The sequence below is a fragment of the Tupaia chinensis genome, unplaced genomic scaffold (assembly GCF_000334495.1).
Source record: "Tupaia chinensis unplaced genomic scaffold, TupChi_1.0 Scaffold000320_2, whole genome shotgun sequence".
In the NCBI taxonomy this organism is placed as follows: domain Eukaryota; kingdom Metazoa; phylum Chordata; class Mammalia; order Scandentia; family Tupaiidae; genus Tupaia; species Tupaia belangeri.
The window spans coordinates 2478106-2500354 of NW_006159814.1; the positions used below are offsets into that span (position 1 = coordinate 2478106).

A 22249-nucleotide genomic window follows, 5' to 3' on the forward strand; every position below is an offset into this window, starting at 1 on the left:
TGCTGTCTGAGTCCCAGACCTGGCAGCTTGAAAAAAATGATGCCAGGTGTGTGTGTGCATATGTACTCAAAATCCTGAGAGGAGAATGGAGGAGAAGGAATTGTCACATGGCCATTCCCCCAGGGGGTAATTTCTCTCTTTCTCTCCCTCTTTCTCTCTTCAATAAATGTATGTGCCCTATGGCAAAAACCTAAAAATAATTAAAAAATGTTGTTAGACTGATTAAAATTCTTTTTTTGTGGTAAAACTTAATGCACAAGGTGCCAGCAAGTGGCATGGTAGTTAAGGTGCTAGATTTCCTGGTGGTTCAGGTGCTAGACTTGAACTCTGGACTTGGTGACTTGCTTGCTTTTTCACTTTCTCTCTCTCTTTCCATTTGTCTGTCTCTCTGGTGAGTGCATGTACCCTAGAGTAAATTAAATAATAATAATAAATAAAGTAAGTCTTTAAAAATGTATATGACAAAAGTTACTGTTTTAACTACTACTTTATTTTTTATTTATCTATTTATGTGTCTTTTTATTGTGATTTTTCAAGCCACTGGGCCTGGGACTTGAACTGTCATTAGCCATACGGGAATCCAATGCCTTTACCACCACACCACCTGCAAACCCTCGTTTTAACCATTTTTATTTTTAAAAAATTTTTAAATTTTTATTTATTTATTTATTTGCAGAGAGACAAACAGAGAGCGAGGGAAAGTAAGAAAGCAAGACAACAGATCTGGGACTCAAACTGTGGTTGACCATGTGGTGGTGTCCTGTGCCATAACCACCACGCCACCTGCTGGCCCTAGAATTGTTTTATTTAACTTTATTTATTTATTTTAATTTGACAAGAGAGAGAGAGAGAGAGAGAGAGAGAGAGAAAGCAAGTTGCCTGGTCCGGGACTTGGACAGTGGTTGACCATGTGGAAGTCCAGCTCTCTTAGCCACCACACCACCCACTGGCTCCCGTTTTAACTGTTATTAAGTATTGAGTTTTGCAGGATGAAGAATGTTTCCATTGTTGTGCAACCATCACTGCCATCACTACCGTCTACCTCCAGAACTTTTTTTTGAAGATTATTTGCTTTTTCTGAGGGGAGGGGGAGAACAACTCCAGAAGGATTTTTCAAAAAAGAATTATTTTATTTTTTGAGTTTTATTTATTTATTTATTTTAATCTGACCAGAGAGGGACAGAGTGAGAAAGAGAAAAGTGAGAAAGCAAGCCGCCAGGTCCAGGACTTGAATCACGGTCAGCCATGTGAGAGTCCAGTGCTCCAACTACCATGCCACCTGCCAGCCCCACTCCAGAAGGATTTTGATGCTGCAATGCACTCCTGGCTTCAGCCAGCTCAGGATCATGGGCATGGGTATGGCTGGCATATTGGGGTTTTACAGATGTGGACCCTGAACCTTTCTGTGTGGGTCAGCCTTGCTGTATTGACCTCGAAGTGTCCTGTTTTACCTTTGCACCACCCTTCTGGTCCTCAACCTCCAGAATTTTCCCATAAAATTTCCAAAGTGAAGCTGTATACATTAAATAAAATGTCCCCATTTTCTTTTCCCTCCAGCTCCTGGCAGCCACTATTTTCTTGTCTCAGTGTTAGAGTACCTCATAAAAATAGAATCTTGAAGTATTTGTCCTTTGGTGACTGGTTTATTTCACTTAGCATAATTCTCCAAGATTTGTTTATGTTGTAGCATATGGAGGAATGTCTTTCCTTTCTAAGGCCCAATGATAATCCCTTGTATGTGTATACCACATTTTGCTTATCTGTTAATCTGTTGATAGACACTTGGGTTGCTCCCACTTTTTTGTCATTTGTAAGTAATGTTGCTATGAACATGAATGTGTAAATGTCAGTTTGAATTCCTACTTTTAGTTTTTCTGGGTATATATCCAGGGGTAGAATTGCTGGATCATATGTTAATTCCATGTTTTTTTTCATACTATTTTCCACAGTGGCTCTACCATTTTATGTTTCTGCAAACGGTGTGCAAAGGTTTCAATCTTTCCACATTCTCATCAACATATACTTTCTGCTTTAAAAAATAATAGCCATCCTAATGGCTCAGAAGGGGGATTTTATGTATTTTTAATGATTTAGGTTTATCTTTGGATTCTTAATAGTTGAGTACCTCTTGCTCAGGAATAGCACCTTTCAGTTCTCCCACACCTTTCTTTCTTTTTTAATTGTTAAAGTTTCTTTTTTCATGAGCAAGACTTGGGTGAATGAGAGAGAGAAATAGCACCCTCCTGGCTCTTGGGGCTGAATGGTTAAGGGAGTTGAATCCCATATGACCAGTTGTGTGGTTGCAGTCCTGGCCCTGGTGGCTTGAACAATACACTGTATGTGTGTTGTTGATGATTTTTAAATTAAATATACTGTGAAGGACCTGAATCTTGTTATTCTGGGAATTATTTCTATGGGACCATCCTATTTTGCAGAGATTATTGGAGTAGGATTCAGGAGACTTAGAAATTTATTAACTAGTTTTGTGACATTAGAAAAATCAATCAACTTTTCTTAAGCTCAAGTCTTAGTTTCTTTATTTATCAAATAAGTTGGGTTAGGTTCAGGAAGATTTTATTCAGAACCTATTAATGCATGTCGCCTTGATTAAGTAGGCACTATGGGCATAAAAAGATGAATGACACTGTTGGACCCTCAAAAACTAGCCTAACTGGTGATCCTCTAAGGGTTGTCTCAATCTGAAGTCTTGTTATTTTGTAAATGAACAAAAATTATGGTTTTCTTACAGTTACTGTAAAATGGGGAAAGGAGAAATTTGAAGGTGTAGAATTGAATACTGATGAACCTCCAATGGTGTTCAAGGCTCAGCTTTTTGCACTTACTGGAGTCCAGCCGGCCAGACAGAAAGTTATGGTGAAAGGAGGAACATTGAAGGTAAAGTTTTGTTCAAAATTTTATTATATGTTATTATTATATAATTAATGAGGATACCACCAGAAAATGTGTTCAGTGCTAATGTAGCATTTGAAGTTTCTCTTTATTTGTTGAAAGTATATAATCTATGAGATTAAAACTGTCTTATTTAAGTTAGTGTAAGGGAGGAAATTATAGCCATTTCAAAACACTGTATTAAAAAAGCATCATTTAAAATTTTATTTAAAAAAATGTTATGTATTAGTGGATACCTGTGGAGGTCAGGGGAGTGGGACACTTTACAGTAATCTGTACTGTTTGATTTCTTTTATTTAAAAAAATAATTATTTTAGTTAACTTTATTTATTTATTTTAATTCTACCAGAAAGAGACAGAGAACGAGAGAGAGAGAAAGTGAAAAAGCAAGATGCCAGGTCCAAGACTTAAACCATGGTTGGCCATGTGGGAGTCCAGTGCCCTTAACTACCACACTGCCTGTCAGCCCCTTGACTTCTTTTCTTGTGAGGATGTATAAAGGTATTGATTTTATTTCATTCAAACAAAATAAAATCTATATGTGTTACCTTAGTAGTTTTCAATTATAAGGATAAAAGATGTCATTTCTTTAAAAAAAAAAAAAAGAACCAATATGGGTAGATCTCTTTATTTTTACTTAAAAATACTACTGCAGCATATATTTTTATGTATACATTTCAGTATTGTAATTCAAATCACTTCAGCATCACTGGGCACTATGGTATGTACCTGTAATCCCAGCTTTTGCGAAGCCAAAGCAGGAAGATTGCAAGTTTAGACCAACCTGGGCAACATAGCAAATCCCTGTCTCAAAATAAAAATAAACAAAAAGCAAAACTAAACTAAACTAAAATAAAATAAAAAAAAACAAACTATTCTGCATCTTTACCAATGTTCTGGTTCTAGAATACTGAAAAACTTAATTTTTCTTTTGTGTTTTCTTGTATCCTACTCACTAAAGAAGATTCCCTTTCTTTTTAGTGGAATAATTATCTAACTCTTACCTGGAGATGAGAGAAAGATTTTGTTTAAAAAGGGAAGAAACTTTGGGGCCAGCAGGTGGTGTGGTAGTTAAAGTGCTAGATTCCCACATGGCTGACTGCAGTTCAAGCTCTGGGCCCAGTAGTTTGAAAACCACACTGGGCATGGTTGGGTACATGCCCCAAAACCAGGAAGAGAATAGGAGAGTAGAGAGGGGATTATGGTGTGGCCATCCCACCTGAGGGGTAATTTCTCACTTTCCCTTTTTCTGTCTCTCTCTGGCCAGTGCATAAGCCCCATGGCAAAAACCTAAAAGAAAAGGAAAAGAGAAAGAGAATCTAATTTTTCCTTTACTTCCTTTGGAATGATTATACTCAGTATGGTTGAGTTTAAGTATTAGTAAGGGGTACAGAAAATATGAGATGTTTTTTCTATTATTGTTTGTAATAGCACATAAGTATTGCTTTTAAAAAGTTTTTTTTAAGGATTTGGTATAGAGTGCTAAAGAGCTATAGTTAACAATAAAGATGGGGACTGGCTATCTCTGTCTACTGAGCAGTAAGACACATGCTGGTGAAAAAAACTTCTTTTACCCTACCCCCCACTTCCAAGTTGTAGTATGAGCCTTTGGCCTTTAGTAAACTTGCTCCCTAGTTTTTGCTGAGCTGTGTATATACTGGTGGCATACTATACAGAATTATAGAGACATTATAATTAAATGCAACTCTGATTACTAATACATACCATTTGTCAAATGGTCTGTGCCAGGCTTTTCATATATTTCTTTTTAACTTCTTTTTTTTTTTGAGAGGTTGTTGTTTTCTTTTCTTTTTTGCTATAGGGCATGTATGCTCGCCAGAAAGAGACAGAGAGACAGAAAGCCAGAACTCCCCCCCCCTCCCAGGGTGGATGGCCATGCCGCAATCCCTTCTCCTCCATTCTCCTCTTGGGATCTTGGGCACTCAGGCACACACGCCTGGGGTGAGTTTAAGCCACCAGGTCCGGGACTCAAACCACGGTTGACTACATGAGACTCCAGCAACACAGCCATTACGCCAACTGCTGGTCCCCTTTTTTAACTTTTTTTTGTAATGTGTGTGCACTAGTGGGGTTGGCAGAGAGAGAGAGCAAGAAAGAGAAAATGAGAAATCACCCCACAAAGGGGGATGGCCATGTAACAGTCTTATCTCCATTCGCCTCTCAGGACTTTGAGTGCCCATGCACACATGCCTTGCATGTTAATTTAAGCTGCTGGGTCTATGACTTGAACTGCACAGTTGGCCGTGTGGGATCCAGCTGCCTTAACCTTCATGCCACTCGTTAGCTCCTTCATGTATTTTCTTTAATTCCCAGCCGTATGTGTTATCCACATATTATAAATGAAGAAACTGACAGAGAAACTTAACTTACAGTGACACACCAAAAGAGTTTATAGTTTGTAAGTTAAGCAGCTCAGAGTTTAATTCCCAGCTTTGTGTGACCTCAGGTACATGATCTGAGTAGACATTTATAATGTTCATTCCTTATGATAAGCCATAATAGCGTCTAAACTGAGGAGAGCTGTTAAGAATCTAGTTTATGTTCAACATAAAGTAGGGTGTCTAGAGTGAATTAGTGACAGCAGTGAAGGGAAGACAGACCACGCCGAGTGCCTACCTGTTGTGGAAAGAAAGGAATAATAGAACTGACTATCCTGTGAAGGGTAGGGCCTCGCTGCAGTAACTTAAAGTATCTGTGGATCAATCACGGCATTTAAAAAAAATCACAATTTTTACCAAACATGTTGAAATGAAAATATTTGTTGATTGCTTCATAGATGTGAAAGTTAGGACTTGAGAAACACTTTTGCATATTCAGATATCGTCAACAGTTTGTTTGCCTTCGGTAGTCTGGTTTACTGTCCTGGTAAAATCTTTTTAACAGTTGACTCTCAAGAGTAGTGTCTTGGTTGGGTGATAAATTTACAGTCATTCTAATTACACAGACCTTGTCATTTTTGTCATAAAAGATAGTTATTAATTAGTTCTGCTTGTTCAAATGTACAGAACATGAGGATCTTCCATTTGTCATCAGTTAGCCATAATTTAATACTTACTAAAATTGTTTTTTGTGTTTACATACTTTTAAGTACTTGGTGCTGCCACCTTTAGTAATTTATAGATTGTTACCTTATGCAGTTTAAGTAATTGTTGGACTTCCTGACTTTAGAAATGCACGCGTCAATTTTTTTTTCTTTTCTTTAAATTATGAAGGGCATGTGCACTCACCTGAGAGAGAGGGAGCGAGACAGAGAGAGCGAGAGAGAGAACAACCCCCTCCTACCATGGGGTGTGGTCATGCGGCAGTCCTTTCCTCTATTTCTCAATCCCATCAGGCATGGTTTTCAAGCCACCAGGACTGGGATTCAAACCACCATCTGCCATGTGGGATCCAGCTCCCCAAGCATAACGTTTAACCACTGTGCTATGGGGCATCCCTAAAATATTTATTTTTCAATTGCAGTGACTTTAAGTCTGCAAACAGAATAAATCTTGTTTTATCTTCAAAAAATTTGCCAGAGGATGTGAGTGCTCACCAGAGAGAGACAGACAGAAAGAGAGGGAGAGAGAGAAAGCATCCCCATGGGTAATGGTCATGTTGCAGTTGCATCTCCATTTTTCCTTCTTTCAGGATTTTGGTGTGTGCATGTGTGCACTTAGTATTTTATTTAAGCTGCAAGGTCCAGGAGTGAAACTGCACAGTGTGCCATGTGGGATCTAACTCCTCTAACCACCAAGCCACAAGTTGGTCTGTCTTAATCTCTTTCTTAAGTAGGTTAAAATCAATTGATTATTAGATTATGTTCAACTTTCGCACAGGTAATTAAATTATTTTTAATTATCTTTGAAACAGGATGAAGATTGGGGAAACATCAAAATAAAAAATGTAAGTATTAAGAGTGCTGATATAATACAGTAACATGATTATTATACCAAAATAAATTCTAAATGACTTTTTTTTTCAAATGTATACCAGTTGTTCTAGTACCATCTGTTTAAAATACTTGACATTTCCCATTGACTTTATTTTTAGAGAGGTTTTTGCTATCAAATGTGTGTGCTTGCCAGAAAGACAGAGAAACAGAGAGATAGAAAGCAAGAAATCACCTAGCACAGAGGACAGCCATGCCACAGTCCCTTCTCTTCCATTCTCCTCTCGGGATCTTGGGCATGCATGCACACATGCCTGGTGTGAGTTTAAGCCACAGGGTCTGGGACTTGAACCATGGTTGATTACATGGGAGTCCAGTGATATAGCCATTATGACAGCTGCTGGTCTCCCCATTGACATCTTTTAAAGAATTATTTATTTAATTTATTATTATTACTTTTTAACTTGTAGTCATCAGAGAGAGAAAGGAGAAGTGGGAAAGCAAGCCACCAGATCTGGGACTTGAACCGTAGTTGACCATGTGGGAGTCCAGCATTCTAACCACCATGTCACCTGCTGGCCCTTCCCATTGACTTTTTTTTTTTGCGGGGGGGAGAGTTTTTTGCTATAGGGCGTGTGCATTCACCAGACAGACAGAGACAGAGAGACAGAAAGTGAGAAATCACCCCCCGGGGTGGGGATGGTCACACTGCAATCCCTTCTCCTCCATTCTCTTCTCGGAATCTTGGACACGCACGCAAACGTGCCCAACGTGAGTTTTAAGCCACCGGGTCCAGGACGCAAACCGCAGTCGACTACGTGGGAGTCCAGCGACATAGCCATTATGCTAACTGCTGGTTCCCATGCACAAAATCTTGATAGGAAAATAGAGGAGAAGGGATTGCAGTGTGGCCATCCCCCTGAAGGTGGGGTGATTTCTCACTTTCCCTCTCTCTGTGTCTCTCTTGATTCTCTCTGGTAAGTACATGTGCCCTATGGCAAAAACCTGAAAGAAGAAAGAACCTCTTCATGGTTTGTGGTCATGCCGCAATCTCATCTCCAAATTTGGGGCACACATACACACATGCCCAATGTGTATCTCAAGCCCCCAAGTCCAAGAGTCATACTGCACTGTTGGCCATGTGGGATCCAGCCGACTTAATCACCAAGGCCCTGGGCTATCCCCACAAAAGGAGTCCTATTAGTGGTTAGTTCGTCATGGGAAGAAATGATGCCACTGAATGTTAATGAGCATTTGAGGACTTCCCTCCCCTCTAATAGTGTAAAAATTAGCCTTTTTTTTTTCATGGCAACATTTCCTTTTACCTCAGCTTTATTCAGGTAATGTATATAGAGGGTAAAATTTACCTTTTTTTAATTTTTTTTTTAGTGTAATTTGATGAATGTAGGTAATTTTACACAGTAACATAACTGTCACCCCAGTCAAAATTTTGATGTTTTATTACTGTAAATGGTTTCCTTTGAAGATAACAGGTGAACTCTGACTCCAAGCAACTACTGTATTACTTTAAAATTTTATTGGGACCAGCAGATGGCATAAGGGCTATGTTGCTGGACTTCCATGTAGTCAACTGCAGTTCAAGTCCTGGACCCAGTGGCTTAAGCTCATGCTGGGCGCGTGTGCGTGCATGCCCAAGATCCCGATAGGACAGTTGAGGAGAAGGGAGTGCAGCATGGCCATTCCCCCTGGGGGTGATTTCTTGCTTTCTGTCTCTCTGTCTCTGTCTTTCTGGTGAGCGCATATACCCTATATCAAAAACCTCTCCCCTCCAAAAAAAATTCTTTAACAATGCATGATTTTTAGTAGTGTATTTACAGAGTGATATAACTTTTATTACCATGTAATTTTAGAATATTATCCTTAGCCTAGGAAGAAACTCTAGCCCATTTAAACTTACTTTCTCTTTCCTCAGCAACAACTAAATCTAGATTCTGTATATATACCTTTTCTCTCATTGCACATAATTATTACCCACTTTTAAGAATTTTTCTGAAATTATTATCTTTTTTAAAACAGGGAATGACTCTACTAATGATGGGGTCATCAGATGCTCTTCCTGAAGAACCCTCAGCTAAAACCGTATTCGTGGAAGACATGACAGAAGAACAGTTAGCATCTGCTGTAAGACACCAAATTTTTTGTTTGATCACTACTTTTTGAAGGGCAGTTAAGACATCTTTAAGAAAGTATCATCTAAATGTTTTGGAGATTTGTTAGTTTCAACATACATGTTTTTAATAATAAAAAATAATAAATGAAAGTGTAACTTTTGAAATTAGCTCAAGGGAGTCCTTCATCTACCTCATAAAGTTAGGTATTTTTGTTGTACACTTTGGTTGTTGATGGGGTCAACAATGAATGTACTTAGACTTAAATTTAACAGTAAACATGAAGTTCCTGGTTCAGAATTTCTCCTTTTTTCTCTTTATTTAAAAAAATGTATTACTAGAGGGGCCAGCAGATGGTGTAGTGGTTACATTGCTGGACTCCCACATGGCCAACCACAGTTCTAATCCCATACCCAGTGGCTTGAAACTTAACTCTGGGCACATGTATGTGCATGGCCAAAATCTCAGGAGGAGAATGGAGAAGAAGGGATTGCGATATGGCCAACACTGCTGAAGGGTGATTTTCTCACATTCCTTGCCCCTCTCCCCCAAGCACATGCACCCCAAGGCAAAAACCTATTAATAAAAAAAAGTGTGTTGCTAGAGGGTATTGTGTTTGCTGGAGATAATGAATGCATGTACCCCCCTAGTGGGGAGTAGTCATGATGCAATCCTTTTTTCTTCATTTCTCCTTCCTATCAGGATTTTGGGTATACATATGCAGTACCCAGTGTGTTTTTCAAGCCACTAGGGCTGGGATTTGAACCGTGGTTGGCCATGTGGTATCTGATTCCCTTAACTGCTAAGCTATGGAGTTAGCCCATGGTCTTATCCTTTAAAGCCTTAAAACTATAGGGAATTGGGACCCTCAGGTGGCTCAGTGGTTAAGGTGCTGGACTCCCATATGGCAGACCATGGTTTGAGTCCCGGACCTGGTGGCTTGAAAATCTTGCTGGGCATTTGTACGTGCATGCCCAAAATCCCGAGAAGAAAGGGAGGGGAAGGGATTGCAGCATGGATATCCTTCTTCGGGGGTGATTTCTCCCTTTTCCTCTCTCTCTGTCTCTCTCTGGGAAGCACACATGCCTTATGAAAAAAGTCTAAAATATCCCCCCCAAACAACAAAAAAACCTATGAGGTGTTAAGGGGCTATAACCTCATTTTATAGACAAGGATAAAACGTTAGTGTGCACACACATAGACACACACACATTCACACACATTCCAAATATAAAGTTAGTTAATACCTGTAGTAGATGTGTGTCTGGTTGGTAGCAGTTTACAGTGTTCACTATTACTTTATGAGAAATAAAATCACAAGAAAGTTTAAACGTGGGGATAGTTAAACTCTCAAAACTCATTTTCTTTTTTATTTATTATATTTTTATTTACATTTAATCACATTTTTACAGTGTACAACATTTCTTTTTCTAGCACAAATACTATGCATGTCAGTCAAGCCAAAGATATTACTCTATAACTTAACAAGAAAATAGCTTCTCATACTTTTGTCAATTAAGCATACTTTTACTTTTTTCCTTCCCCTTCTCCCTTCCATACTTAAATTTTTGCATATTTTATTGATTCACAAAATGTTAAACTAAAAATATTGACAAAGCTAGAATCTAGTCACAAGTGTCCTGTAATTTACTTCTGAAATATTTTTTTTTGAAACTTTTTTTTAAACTTAATTTACATTCATTCCCCAAGCATCGTCACATCATACAAAATGTGGTTTCCCATCCAGAATATACTGCATGGTGGCTTAATCATGCATGCTATTGTCAAAAATTTTCAATTTCTAGTTTCTAGTATTTTTTTTTAACCCCTATTTCTAACCCTCTGTCCTTTCCCACCCTCTTCTCACATTGTCTCTGGTGTCTACAGTTGTCTTCCATTCCTTTCCTCCCCACATTGTATTGATTGCACAATTTCTTAAATAACCTAACTACTTTCAATAGCAAGTTCACTTGGTAATTTCAAGAAAAGCAGTTTTAACTTAAATAAAAGAAATGCTAAGGAACTTTGCTTAAAACTTAAAGCCAGGAAACAAGTTAGGATTCTGTTCAAATGGTAGGTACATGAACCTATTGACAGCTCAAGACAGGACGCAAATCTGTAAAACTAGACAACAAAGCATAGAAGAAAATCAGCAATGTTTTAGTCAAAAGTCATAAAATTCTATTTCACCAAATCAGTCTCATGTACTTTATCTTCTGTTGTGGTTTGATTTTTTCCTGATTAAATTTTGAGATATAGTATTCAGCTCCAGACTTGTCCCTATGATTAAGTTGGCCATTTTCTTAGTTTTTGAACTCTAATTTCTGTGTGACTGTATTTAATTTTCCTGATCTAGCACTCCCTTGAGAACTTGGAGATCTGGTCTGATGCTGGTAAATTCTTTCAGGTTTTGTTTATCTGCGAATGTTCTTGTCTTTCCTTCCCACATGAAGGATAATCTTGCTGGGTACAGTATTCTTGGTTGAAATTACTTTTCCCTTAACACTTTGAATTTATTTTCTCATTCTTTCCTCCCTCGCATTGTTTCTGATGAGAGGTCTGCTGTTAGCCTGATGGGATAGCCTTTATAGGTAACTTGATGTTTTTCTCTTGCCATTCTATATGATCTGCTTTTAATATTTTCAGGGGAGATTTTGACTTCCTGTATTATAGCCATCATCTCTAACAGTTCAATTTGATTCTTTTGTAAAGTGTTTAATTCCTCTTTTAGATCTTGCAAGAATTTCCTCACCTTCTGGAACTCGTCAGCTCCTTTCTCCTTTCTCTTCTGCAGTTCGTTGTCTCTCTTCTCTTCCATCTGTTCTAAATTCTTTATCACACATTTCCATGATTTCCATTGAACTGTCTGTGGAGGAAGAGGAGTTATTCTTTTCCCTTGGAGGAGAGGTATTTTCTTGCTTTCCCATATTTCTTGTGGTCCTGCGGTGATTTGTAGTCATCTGATGGATGGTGTGTTTCTTACTAATTCTTGAAGTTCAATCTGAACGTTCAGGAGTGAGCAGAAAGAGGTGATTTGGAATCTCTTTGCTGTTCCGTTTTGATCGCTTTGTGCACCAGATTCAATAGATATTCAGGAATATGCTAACCCTAATAGTATTTAGATGTTTGGCCACAGTTCTCTTAGATCCATCCTGAAATCACTAGTTCTTAGGAGCCATGAGGAATCTTCTGATGGCTTGCCTCTTGCCTCTCCTGCCACTCAAGCTTGTGAGCTGGAGGCTGAATTATCAGTAGGGAATATTCATTTCTTTTTTACCCTGAAATTACTAGTTCTCAGGAGCCATGAGGAATCTTCTTCTGATCCATTCATTTTCTTGTTTTGTGTTTTTAAAATTTTTTTTTATTTGAGTTGTTTCTATGCATAATTTGCTCTTTTTGCCTCACAATGAATCTACAAAGGAAGCAAGACTGATTATTTTTAAGAATTATTTTATTTAACTTTATTTAATTATTTACTTTAATTTGACCAGAGAGGGAGAGAGAGAGAGAGAGAGAGAGAGAGAGCAAGCGCAAGTGAATGAGAAGCAAGCTGCCAGGTCCAGGACTCTAAACTAGGTCAGCCATGTAGGAGTCCAGCACCCTTAACCACCAAGCCACCTGTTGGCCCCAGCAAGACTGATTTTAGTTCTTTAAAGTTTGCAGTAGGCACATAACACTCACTAGAGAGAGAGACACAGAGAGAAAAATGAGAAAGCCTTCCCTGGGGGATGATGACGCCACAGTCCCTTTCTCCAATGGCTTCTCAGGATTTGGGTATGCACGCATATGCTTCTGGTGTGTTTTTCAAGAGACATGGTTTGGGACTCCTATTGCGCAGTTGCCCTTGTAGGATCTAGTCATCTAAACCACCATGTCATCTCTGGCCCAATTCTTACTGTTTTTATGAAGGAAACTAAAACACAGAACGATGCAAGTAAAAAAAATATTTTCTGGGACCAGCAGTTAGTGTAATGGCTATGTTGCTGGACTCCCATGTAGTCAACTGCAGTTCGAGTCCCAGACCCGGCGACTTAAACTCACGCCGGGCACGTGTGCGTGTGTGCCCAAGATCCTGAGTGGAGAATGGAGAAAAAGGGATTGCAACGTGGCCATCCCCCTTGGGGGGTGATTTCTTGCTTTCTTTCTCTCTGACAAGCACACGTGCTCTATAGCAAAAACCTCTCCAAAAAATTTTTTTTTCCTAATTTTATTTTGCTTTATTTATTATTTATTTATTTAAATTTGACCAGAGAGGGAGGTAAAGAGAGAGATAGAGAGAGAGAGACACAGAGAGAGAGAAAGTGAAAGCCACCAGATCCGGGACTTAAGCCATGGTTGGCACGTGGGAGTTAAGTGACCTTAACCACAATGCCACCTGCCAGTTCCGCAAGTGAAAAATTTTGTTGGGGGAAATAAAACATTGTTACTTTAGGATGAAGGTGAAATATAAATTAGTAGGAGCTGGTAAATGTTATTTATTAGTTTATTTAAAATGTGGACATATAAGCATGTCATTTTATAGAAATGATTTAATTCTTTTTTTATCAGATGGAATTACCATGTGGGTTGACAAATCTTGGTAACACTTGTTACATGAATGCTACAGTTCAGTGTATTCGTTCTGTGCCTGAACTCAAAGATGCCCTTAAAAGGTAAGATAAGAGAAATCTTCGAGTTTTCTTTGGGTAGGGAGGGTTCACATTTGGGTGAATAGTGTTGTCTTGTACCAATTTTTTGGTTCATCTTTATTGAAATAAAATTTATGTATCATACCATTCATCCTTTTTTTAAAGTGTTCAGTGGGTGTTTATTATATTCACAAGATTGTCTAACCGTCTTAGTCTGTTAATTGCATTGCTAATGGAAATATGTGAGCCTATGTGATTTTATAATGAAGATAGAAGTTTGTTTGCAAACTCAGAATTTTCTTAGCTGGAAAGCCCAAAATCCTAGCCTCCAGCATGATTGCTGGAAGTACAGAGTTGCAGGAATGGGCCTACACATACATCTAGGAGTTAGACTGCTGGGCTGTAAAGCTAAGCATATATTCAGTTTTAGTACATCTTTTTTTTTTTTTTTTTGGTGGGGGCAGTTTTGCTATAGAGTGCATACACTCACTGGAGAGACAGATACAGAAAGCAAGAAATCTCCCCCCAGGGGGCATGGCCACACTGCAGTCCCTTCTCCATTCTCCTTTTGGGAATTTGGGCACTGACATGTGAGCCTGGTGTGAGTTTTAAGCTGCCAAGTCCAGGACTCGAACTGCAGTTGACTACATGGGAGCCCATTGACATACCATTACTGCATCTGCTGGTCCCCAGTTTTAATACATCTTGCCAAACATGGTACCATATTCACTTTTTTTTTTTTTTTTTGCAACAGGACGCTGTGCTCGCTAGAGAGAGACAGAGAAAAGAAAAGTGAGAAATCACCCCCCTAGGAGGGATGGCTTCTCAGCAGTTCCATTTCCATTCTACTCTCATGATGTTGGGCACTGATGCACATGCACCCAGGGTGATTTTCAAGCTATTGAATCTGGGAATCCAGTGCCTTAACCACTGTACCACTTGTTGGCCCCTAGTTTTACATTTTCATCAGCATTATATGAGCTATTTGCTCCACATCTTGACCCAAGAGTTTAATTGAAATTATTTAGCCTGTGGATTTAGAAATTTTAAACTGTCTTCAAAAAGTTTATGAAGAATGTTTATAATAAAAAATGCGTAGAAAAATTTTTTTGCACCAAAATAAACTTGTTCATATTTTAATTCTATTTTTCCAGGAACTTTTTGAAGTCCCTTTGAACATGAAAGTATATACATTTATTTCATTACACCACAAGTAAGGATTGTGGCCTCTATAACTTCTGGTTTTTGGAAATTTGAGTTTCCTTTTAAATTTTACTTATTGAACTGACCCCATAATGTAGAGTTTTCTAGATATACAAAGACAATCCCACAGTACCAACCATAGTTCAAATCCCAGTCCTCACACCTTGAAAAACACCCTGGCTAGAGCCAACAGGTGGTATGATGGTTAAGGTGCTGGATGCCACATGGCTGGACCCAGTGGCTTAAACACATCAGATGCTTGTGTGCGTGCGCCAAAAATTCTGAGAGGAGAATGGAGAAGAAGGGATTGTGGCATGGCCTCACCCCAGTGGATGATTCCCCCATTGTATCTTTATCCAGGGATGGCACATGCCCAGGAGCAAAACAAAACAAAAAACCACCCGTGGCATGTGTATATGCATGCCCAAGGTTCTGACAGGATGGAGAAATGAAGGGTAAAGGATTTCAGAGTGACTACACTCCACTTCAGAGGGTGCTTTCTCTCGTGCTCTTTCTTTCTCCACTCCACTCTGGCAGGAGCATGCACCTTTTGGCAATAAAAAATAAAATGAAATTTTACTTATCTATTTTTATTTGTGTGTGTGTGTATAATGTGTTGCAGTCCTCTTTGCCTCAGCCTTCCAACTGTCTGGGCCTACAGACAGTTTCCACCATACCTGGCTTATTAGGATGGGCCAGGAATTGACTCGGGCTTCCCACGTGGCCTCAACCTGTTGAGCAACAGCATGCACTACTGCAGCTGGCCTGAGTTCCTCTGATTGTTTGGTTGATGTGCATACTTCACAGATACTAGAAAAGTCATGATGTCTTTTCGTAGATGTCAAAGTTTAATAGACTGTTAACTTTAACAATGTTATTAATTACATTCAGGTTTTCTATATCATTACTTAATTTTATTTATTAACTTGACAAAGACAGGGTGTAGAAGCGTTCTCTCAGTACTTTTGTTTTCTTGTCCATGAAACCTCTCAGTATTTGTGTCAGTTTTTCCAAGGAGTTTTTTTGTTTTTTTTTTGAGAGGTTTTCGCTATAGTGCACGTGCGCTTGCCAGACAGAGAGAGACATAGAGACAGAAAGCGAGAAGTCACCCCCCAGAGGGGATGGTCACGCCACAATCCCTTCTCCTCCATTCTCCTCTCGGGATCTTGGGCGTGCACGCACACGCGCCCGGCGTGAGTTTTAAGCCACTGGGTCCGGGACGCAAACCGCGGTCGACTACGTGGGAGTCCAGCGACATAGCCATTATGCCAACTGCTGGTTCCCTTCCAAGGAGTTTTTAAGTTCAGTGTTAACATTATTTGTCTTACTGGTTGGTTTTGCCTTCGTAGGGGATTATATATTTTGCTGATATAATATTGAACGTTCCTTGCAGATAAGTAATAAATTATCTGTGACTTTCCCATTCTCAGTACATTGATTCATTCATTGATTCATTTATTTACTCATTCATTCATTCACACACACTTCCCTAGTATAGCTTTGCCCTAGATGTAGAAAGCTATATGCCATGTTACCCTATTATAAGAAGTAAATTAACTGAGGATCATAAAGCTGAATGACTTTAGAAATCATTTGATAGAAACCCCTCATTTTATAGATGAGCAAACCAACTTGAAACTTTGTCACATATTTAACGTTTGTCATATAGGAAATTAGTACTGAATTTAGGTGTATGGGTTTTGATTTAATATTTTTGGTCTAGAGCTTTTTTCCTTTTATTTTTTGAGAGATTTTTACTATAGGGCACATGTGCTTGCCAGAGAGACAGAGCGGGCAGAGCACGACAAATTATCCCCCATTAGGGATGGCCACGCCACCCCATCTCTTCTCCATTCTTCTCTTGAGATCTTGGGCATGTACACGCGTGTGCCTGGCGTGAGTTTTAAGCCACCAGGGAGTCCAGTGATGTAACCATTACGCATCTAGTTCTAAGCTTTTTTTGTTTTTAAGAGATTTTTGCTATAGAGTGTATGCGCTTGCCTGAGAGACAGAGAGACAGAAAGCGAGATATACCTCCCCCACCCCCACCCCCGCCAGGAGATGGCCATACTGCAGTCCCTTCTCCTCTGTTCTCTTCTTGAGATTTTGGGCATGTATGCCCACGTGCCTGGCACGAGTTTCAAGTTTTTAGATCTGGGACTTGAATTGTGATCAACTGTGTGGGAGTCCAGCCACATAACCGTTATGCCATCTGTTGGTTTTAGTCAAGAGCTTTTTTTCTTCCACCTTCTTTCTTTCTTTTTTTTTGTGTGTGTGTGGGGGGGTTTGCCATAGGGCGTGTGCACTCACCAGAAAGACAGAGAGGGACAGAGAGACAGATGGTGAGAAATCCTTATGGGGATGGCCACACTGCAGTCCCTTCTCTATTCTCCTCTCGGGATTTTGGGCACATATGCACACGTACCTGGCGTGAGTTTAAGCCAGTGGGTCCAGGACTTGAACTGCAGTCAACTATATCAGAGTCCAGCAACATAGCCAATTACGCCAACTGCTGGTCCCCCAACTTATTTCTGAGATTATATAATTTTATTTTCTTTGTAATTAGTGGATATTTTTGTTTCATACTATTTTTATTTTATTATTTTGAGTGTTTTTGTGCTCTTCAGAGAGAAATAGAGGGAGAGAGAGAAGAGGGAGAGAACGCATCTGCAATCCGTTTGTTCATACTGCAACCCATTTTCCTTAATTTCTTCATTTTTTTCTTTTTTTTTGGAGAGGTTTTTGCTGTAGGGTGTGTGTGCTCGCCAGACAGACAGAGAGAGACAGAGAGATAGAAAGCGAGAAATCAGCCCCCCAGGGGGGATGGCCGCACCGCAATCCCTTCTCCTCCATTCTCCTCTCGGGATCTTGGGCATGCACGCACACGCGCCCGGCGTGAGTTTTAAGCCACCTGGTCTGGGATGCGAACTGCAGTCGATTACATGGGAGTCCAGCGACATAGCTATTACGCTAACTGCTGGTCCCAATTTCTTCATTTTTCCTCCATTTCTTCAATCTTGGGCACATATACAAAAGCGCCCTGCATATTTTTCAAGTTGTGGGGGCTAGGACTAGAACCATTTTGGCCATGTGGAATCCAGCTCCCTATCCATTGTGCTTAACCACTGCATTATGGGGCTGGCCCATTCCACATTATTTTCAGAAAATGTTTATTTTATATGAATTAGATAAGGGGGGAAATAATTCAGGCTTCATTTAAATTCCTTATTTTCTTAGCACATGTTAAAAAGTTTTTATTCATTATAGAGTATGTATGTGTGCATGAGAGAGAGTAAGAAAGGGAGAGAGAAAGAGGGAGAACGACAGGGAAGCACCTTCTGCAGGGCTCAGTCACACCACCATCCTTTTCTTCCAGTCTTCCCGCTTGCTGGGATCTGGGCACATGTTCATGTATTCAGCACGTTTTCATGGTGCCTGGGCTAGGTGCTCAACTGTGGTCTGCTGTGACTTCTAGCTCTGTAGTCCGGTACATTTTCAACTGTGCCATAGAGGCTGGGCCGTTACTCCCTTTTTATCCATATAGTGCTTAAAGGAGCAAGACAAGAAAAGGAGGGGAGAAATACGAAGATGGGAACAGCACTGAGAACCTTGCAGTGGATGGTGTCATAGGTCTTTTATAACTGGTTTCTTCCCATTTGATTTTCAGAATGAACCGAATCCCATTTAATTCTGCCTTTACATTCCTAGGTATGCAGGTGCCTTGAGAGCTTCCGGGGAAATGGCTTCAGCACAGTATATTACTGCAGGTCTGTATGTTAAATGTATTACCATTCTAGGGGTGTATAGTAGTCAATAAATGTTACTTTTCTTTTTTTTTTTTAAAGAATTGTTCATTTAATTTTATTATGATTATTCTTCAGTTTGATCAGAAAGAGGGGGTGAGGGGGAGAGAGAAAAAGCAAACCACCGGGTCTGGGACTTGTGGGACACTGGACTCTCACAATCAGCCATGTGAGAGTCCAGTGTCCCCATCAGCACACCATTGGCCAGCCCCCAATAAATTCTATTTTTCATTCACTTTTCAGTATTTTTTCAACTTACAATATTGAGTTTTATAAAACATCACCTCATTAAGATCAAAGTACTTTATACTTACATTAAACAACATGGAACTCATTTTACTGTTCAAATTGTAAACCAGTGATGGATGTCTTTTGTGAAAAATAATCTTTGGATGTTTTGATTAAATTATGTGTTGCTTTGGTTTCTTTGGGGATAGGTTTTATCACTTGGACTTGATCATTATAAGTGTCTTAGTGGGTATTAGTGTAAAGTAATCATGGGTATGAGGAGAATAGAAATTCTTAAAGGGAATGAATAACTTTTTCTCATTACATAAAAGGATAGTCTCTACCTCAATATTGAACTCTTTTTTTTTTTTTAAGATTTTTTTGCCATAGGGTGTGTTTACTTGTTGGAGAGACAGAGATAGAGAGAGGGAAAATGAGAAGTCACCCTTCCTACCAAGTGTGTGGCCATGGTACAACACTTTCTCCATTTTCCTCTTGGGATTTTTAGGCACACATGCATATGTGCCCGGTGTGATTTTCAAGCCACTGGGTTTGGGATTCGAACTGGCCATGTGGGAGTCCAGCCCTTAATCCCTACCCTCTTGCTGGTCCCAAGGACCTTTTAAATCATTGGACTAGGTCTATAAGAGTTTTTATACCCATGCTTTTTTTCCCCCTTAACAGCTTTTAACTTGCATACTATATAATTCACCCATTTGAAGTGTACAACTCAGTGTTTTTAAGTATATTCATATTATCCAAATGTGACCACAATCTTTTTTTTTTTTAAGAATTGTTTTATTTTACTTTATTTATCTATTCATTTTCATTTGATCAGAGAGGGACAGAGAGAGAGAGAGAGAGAAAGTGAGAAAGCAAGCTGCTAGGTCTGGGATCTGAACTGAGGTCAGCTATGTGGGAGTCTAGCGCCATTAACCACTACGCCACCTGCTGGCCCCCACCACTATCAATTTTAAACATTTCATCACTCCAAAGAGCAACTCCATGACTTAACAGCTACCTTTTCCCCCCTTACCATTTCAACCCTTGTCAACCACCAACTTACTCTCTGTTCCTATAGAAACAGACCTCTGATATGAGTGGAATTGTATAGTTTACAGTCTTCTGTGTGACTGACTTCTTCTACTTAGCTGTTTTCAAGGTTCATCCATATTATAGCATTTCAGTACTTCATTCTGTTTTATTGGTAAATAAGTTTCCATCTTGTGGACATACCACATTTCATGTACTTATTCAGCATTATGGACGCTTGGTTATTTTCAGGTTTTGACCCTTATAAATACTTCTGACATTTGTATACAAGTCTTCATGTGGTATGTTTTCATTTCTCTTGGACATATATAATCTAGGAGTGGAATTGATGGGTCACATGGTAATTTTATATTTAACTTTTTAAAGAACTGCCAGATTGTTTTCCAAAGGAGCTGCAGTAATGAATGAGGGTTAATTTTGCTCACTTCCTTACCAATACTTAGTATTGTACATACATGTATCTTTTGATGATAGTCATCCTAAAGGTGTGAAGTGTGTCTCTTTGCGGTCAACTCTTAATGTTTAGTAGTACAGACAGTAGTTTTCTTTGGAATTATACATATTCTTTTTTGGCCTTTTTATTTCTTCATTTCTTGTGTTTATATATTTTGCTTCCTTGTTTTTCCCCTTGATCCCCCTCTCTTACCCTCTACCATTTCCCAGCCTCCTTCCACACTGTTTCTCCAAGCCTTTATACCACCTAGTATTTTAATTTCTGCCATAAAGTGAAGACATTTAGTGTCTATTAAGTGGGGCCATAAATGGCCTCTCTTTCATAGTCTGACTTGCTTCATTTAGCAGTAAACCTTCAAACGCGTCCACTTTCTATCAAGATAACCAGAATATACAGAGAACTCAAGCAGCGCACATGAAAAAAATGACTTATATTTTATTCTAGCCTTTTTTTCCTGAAAACAGATGTATTTTATTTGTTGAAAAGCAGTTTTTAATGAGAGAAAGTGATTATTTATATTTAATTTATTGTATATCTATGAGTAATGCAGAATTTCAGCAACTTCTCCAGTGTCGTATAGGAGGCTTATACTATTTGTGGAATGAAAAAAAACACTGTTCTTTACATTCTTGCATCTGAATTTTTAACTTTATTTTGGAATACATTTACAGAAAAGTTGTAAGAATTCAGTTTTGGGGGGGTTCACATTTGGTTTTATTTCTCTACAATGCATTTAATTGTTTTCTAAACTGTTCTAGAGTAAGATACCAGCATCATGTTTTTTATTCCTGAATAATTTTTTTATGTATTTTTTTTAAGTAAGAAAATTTATACCATAAGACATTTATCAGTTTTCAAATCTGGATGTTTGACATTGTTTAAATTACAGACTTAATTCAGACTTTGCCAGTTATTCTCATATTGTTCATTAAAAAAGTCTTTTTTTTTTTTTTTTTGAGGTTTTTGCTATAGGGTTCGTGCACTCGCCAGAGAGAGAGACAGAGAGACAGAAAGCGAGAAATCACCCCTCCAGGGGGGATGGCCACGCCGCAATCCCCTCTCCTCCATTCTCCTCTCGGGATCTTGGGCACGCACACACATGTGCCCAGCGTGAGTTTTAAGTCACCGGGTCTGGGACGCGAACCGCGGTTGACTACATGGGAGTCCAGCGACATAGCCATTATTCTAACTGCTGGTCCCTTTATTTTCTGCCTCAGGATCTAATTAGGATCACATATTGTGATTTATTTGTTATGTTTCATTAGTATTTTCATCTAGATTGTGCTTCTTGGCCCTTTTCTTTCATTATTTATACTGAATATTATTATATACTAAATCTTAAATTTTTTTTTAGTAGTATGTACTTTAGAATATTGCTAAAATTTAGCCCTTTATTTAAAAAATAATTAATTTGGGGACCAGCAGTTATATGATGGGTATGTCGCTGGACTCCCATGTAGTCGACCACGGTTTGTGTCCCAGACCCAGTGGCTTAAAACTCATGCCGGGCGCGTGTACGTGCGTGCCCAAGATCCTGAGAGGAGAATGGAGGAGAAGGGATTGCGGCATGACCATCCCCCCTGGGGGATGATTTCTCGCTTTCTGTCTCTATGTCTCTCTTTGTCTGTCTGGCGAGTGCATGCGCCCTATAGTAGAAAGAAAAAAAATAAAAACCTCTCCCCCAAAATAATTAGCTTGGTAGTAATGCTCAAATTTCAGCCTTCCTTCCAAAGATATTTTTCAAACATTGTATTCAATTTTTTTTTAATTCAGAAACATTTTTTTGAGTGCCTGCTTTATATTAAGATGCTATAGTATTTGCTCAATTTCAATCTATAATAATGATAAGTGACATTTCACATCTTAGGAATTAACAAGGTTCAAGTCAGGATAAGCTAGAGTAGTGTTTTGCTGTACATGCATTAAGGGCAGGCTAGGAATTCAGCAGG

The 22249-nt window shown here is 39.0% G+C and overlaps 1 protein-coding gene across 1 annotated transcript in view; it reads left to right on the forward strand.

The window, feature by feature from the left end:
- The window catches only part of USP14 (ubiquitin specific peptidase 14), a 40216-nt gene that overhangs the window by 4428 nt on the left and 13539 nt on the right, over window positions 1-22249 (forward strand). The window contains exons 2-6 of the mRNA XM_006151605.3: window positions 2750-2895; window positions 6784-6816; window positions 8840-8944; window positions 13480-13583; window positions 18471-18529. Of these exons, the coding sequence (XP_006151667.1) occupies window positions 2750-2895; window positions 6784-6816; window positions 8840-8944; window positions 13480-13583; window positions 18471-18529 (447 nt within the window). The remainder of the gene's footprint in view (window positions 1-2749; window positions 2896-6783; window positions 6817-8839; window positions 8945-13479; window positions 13584-18470; window positions 18530-22249) is intronic.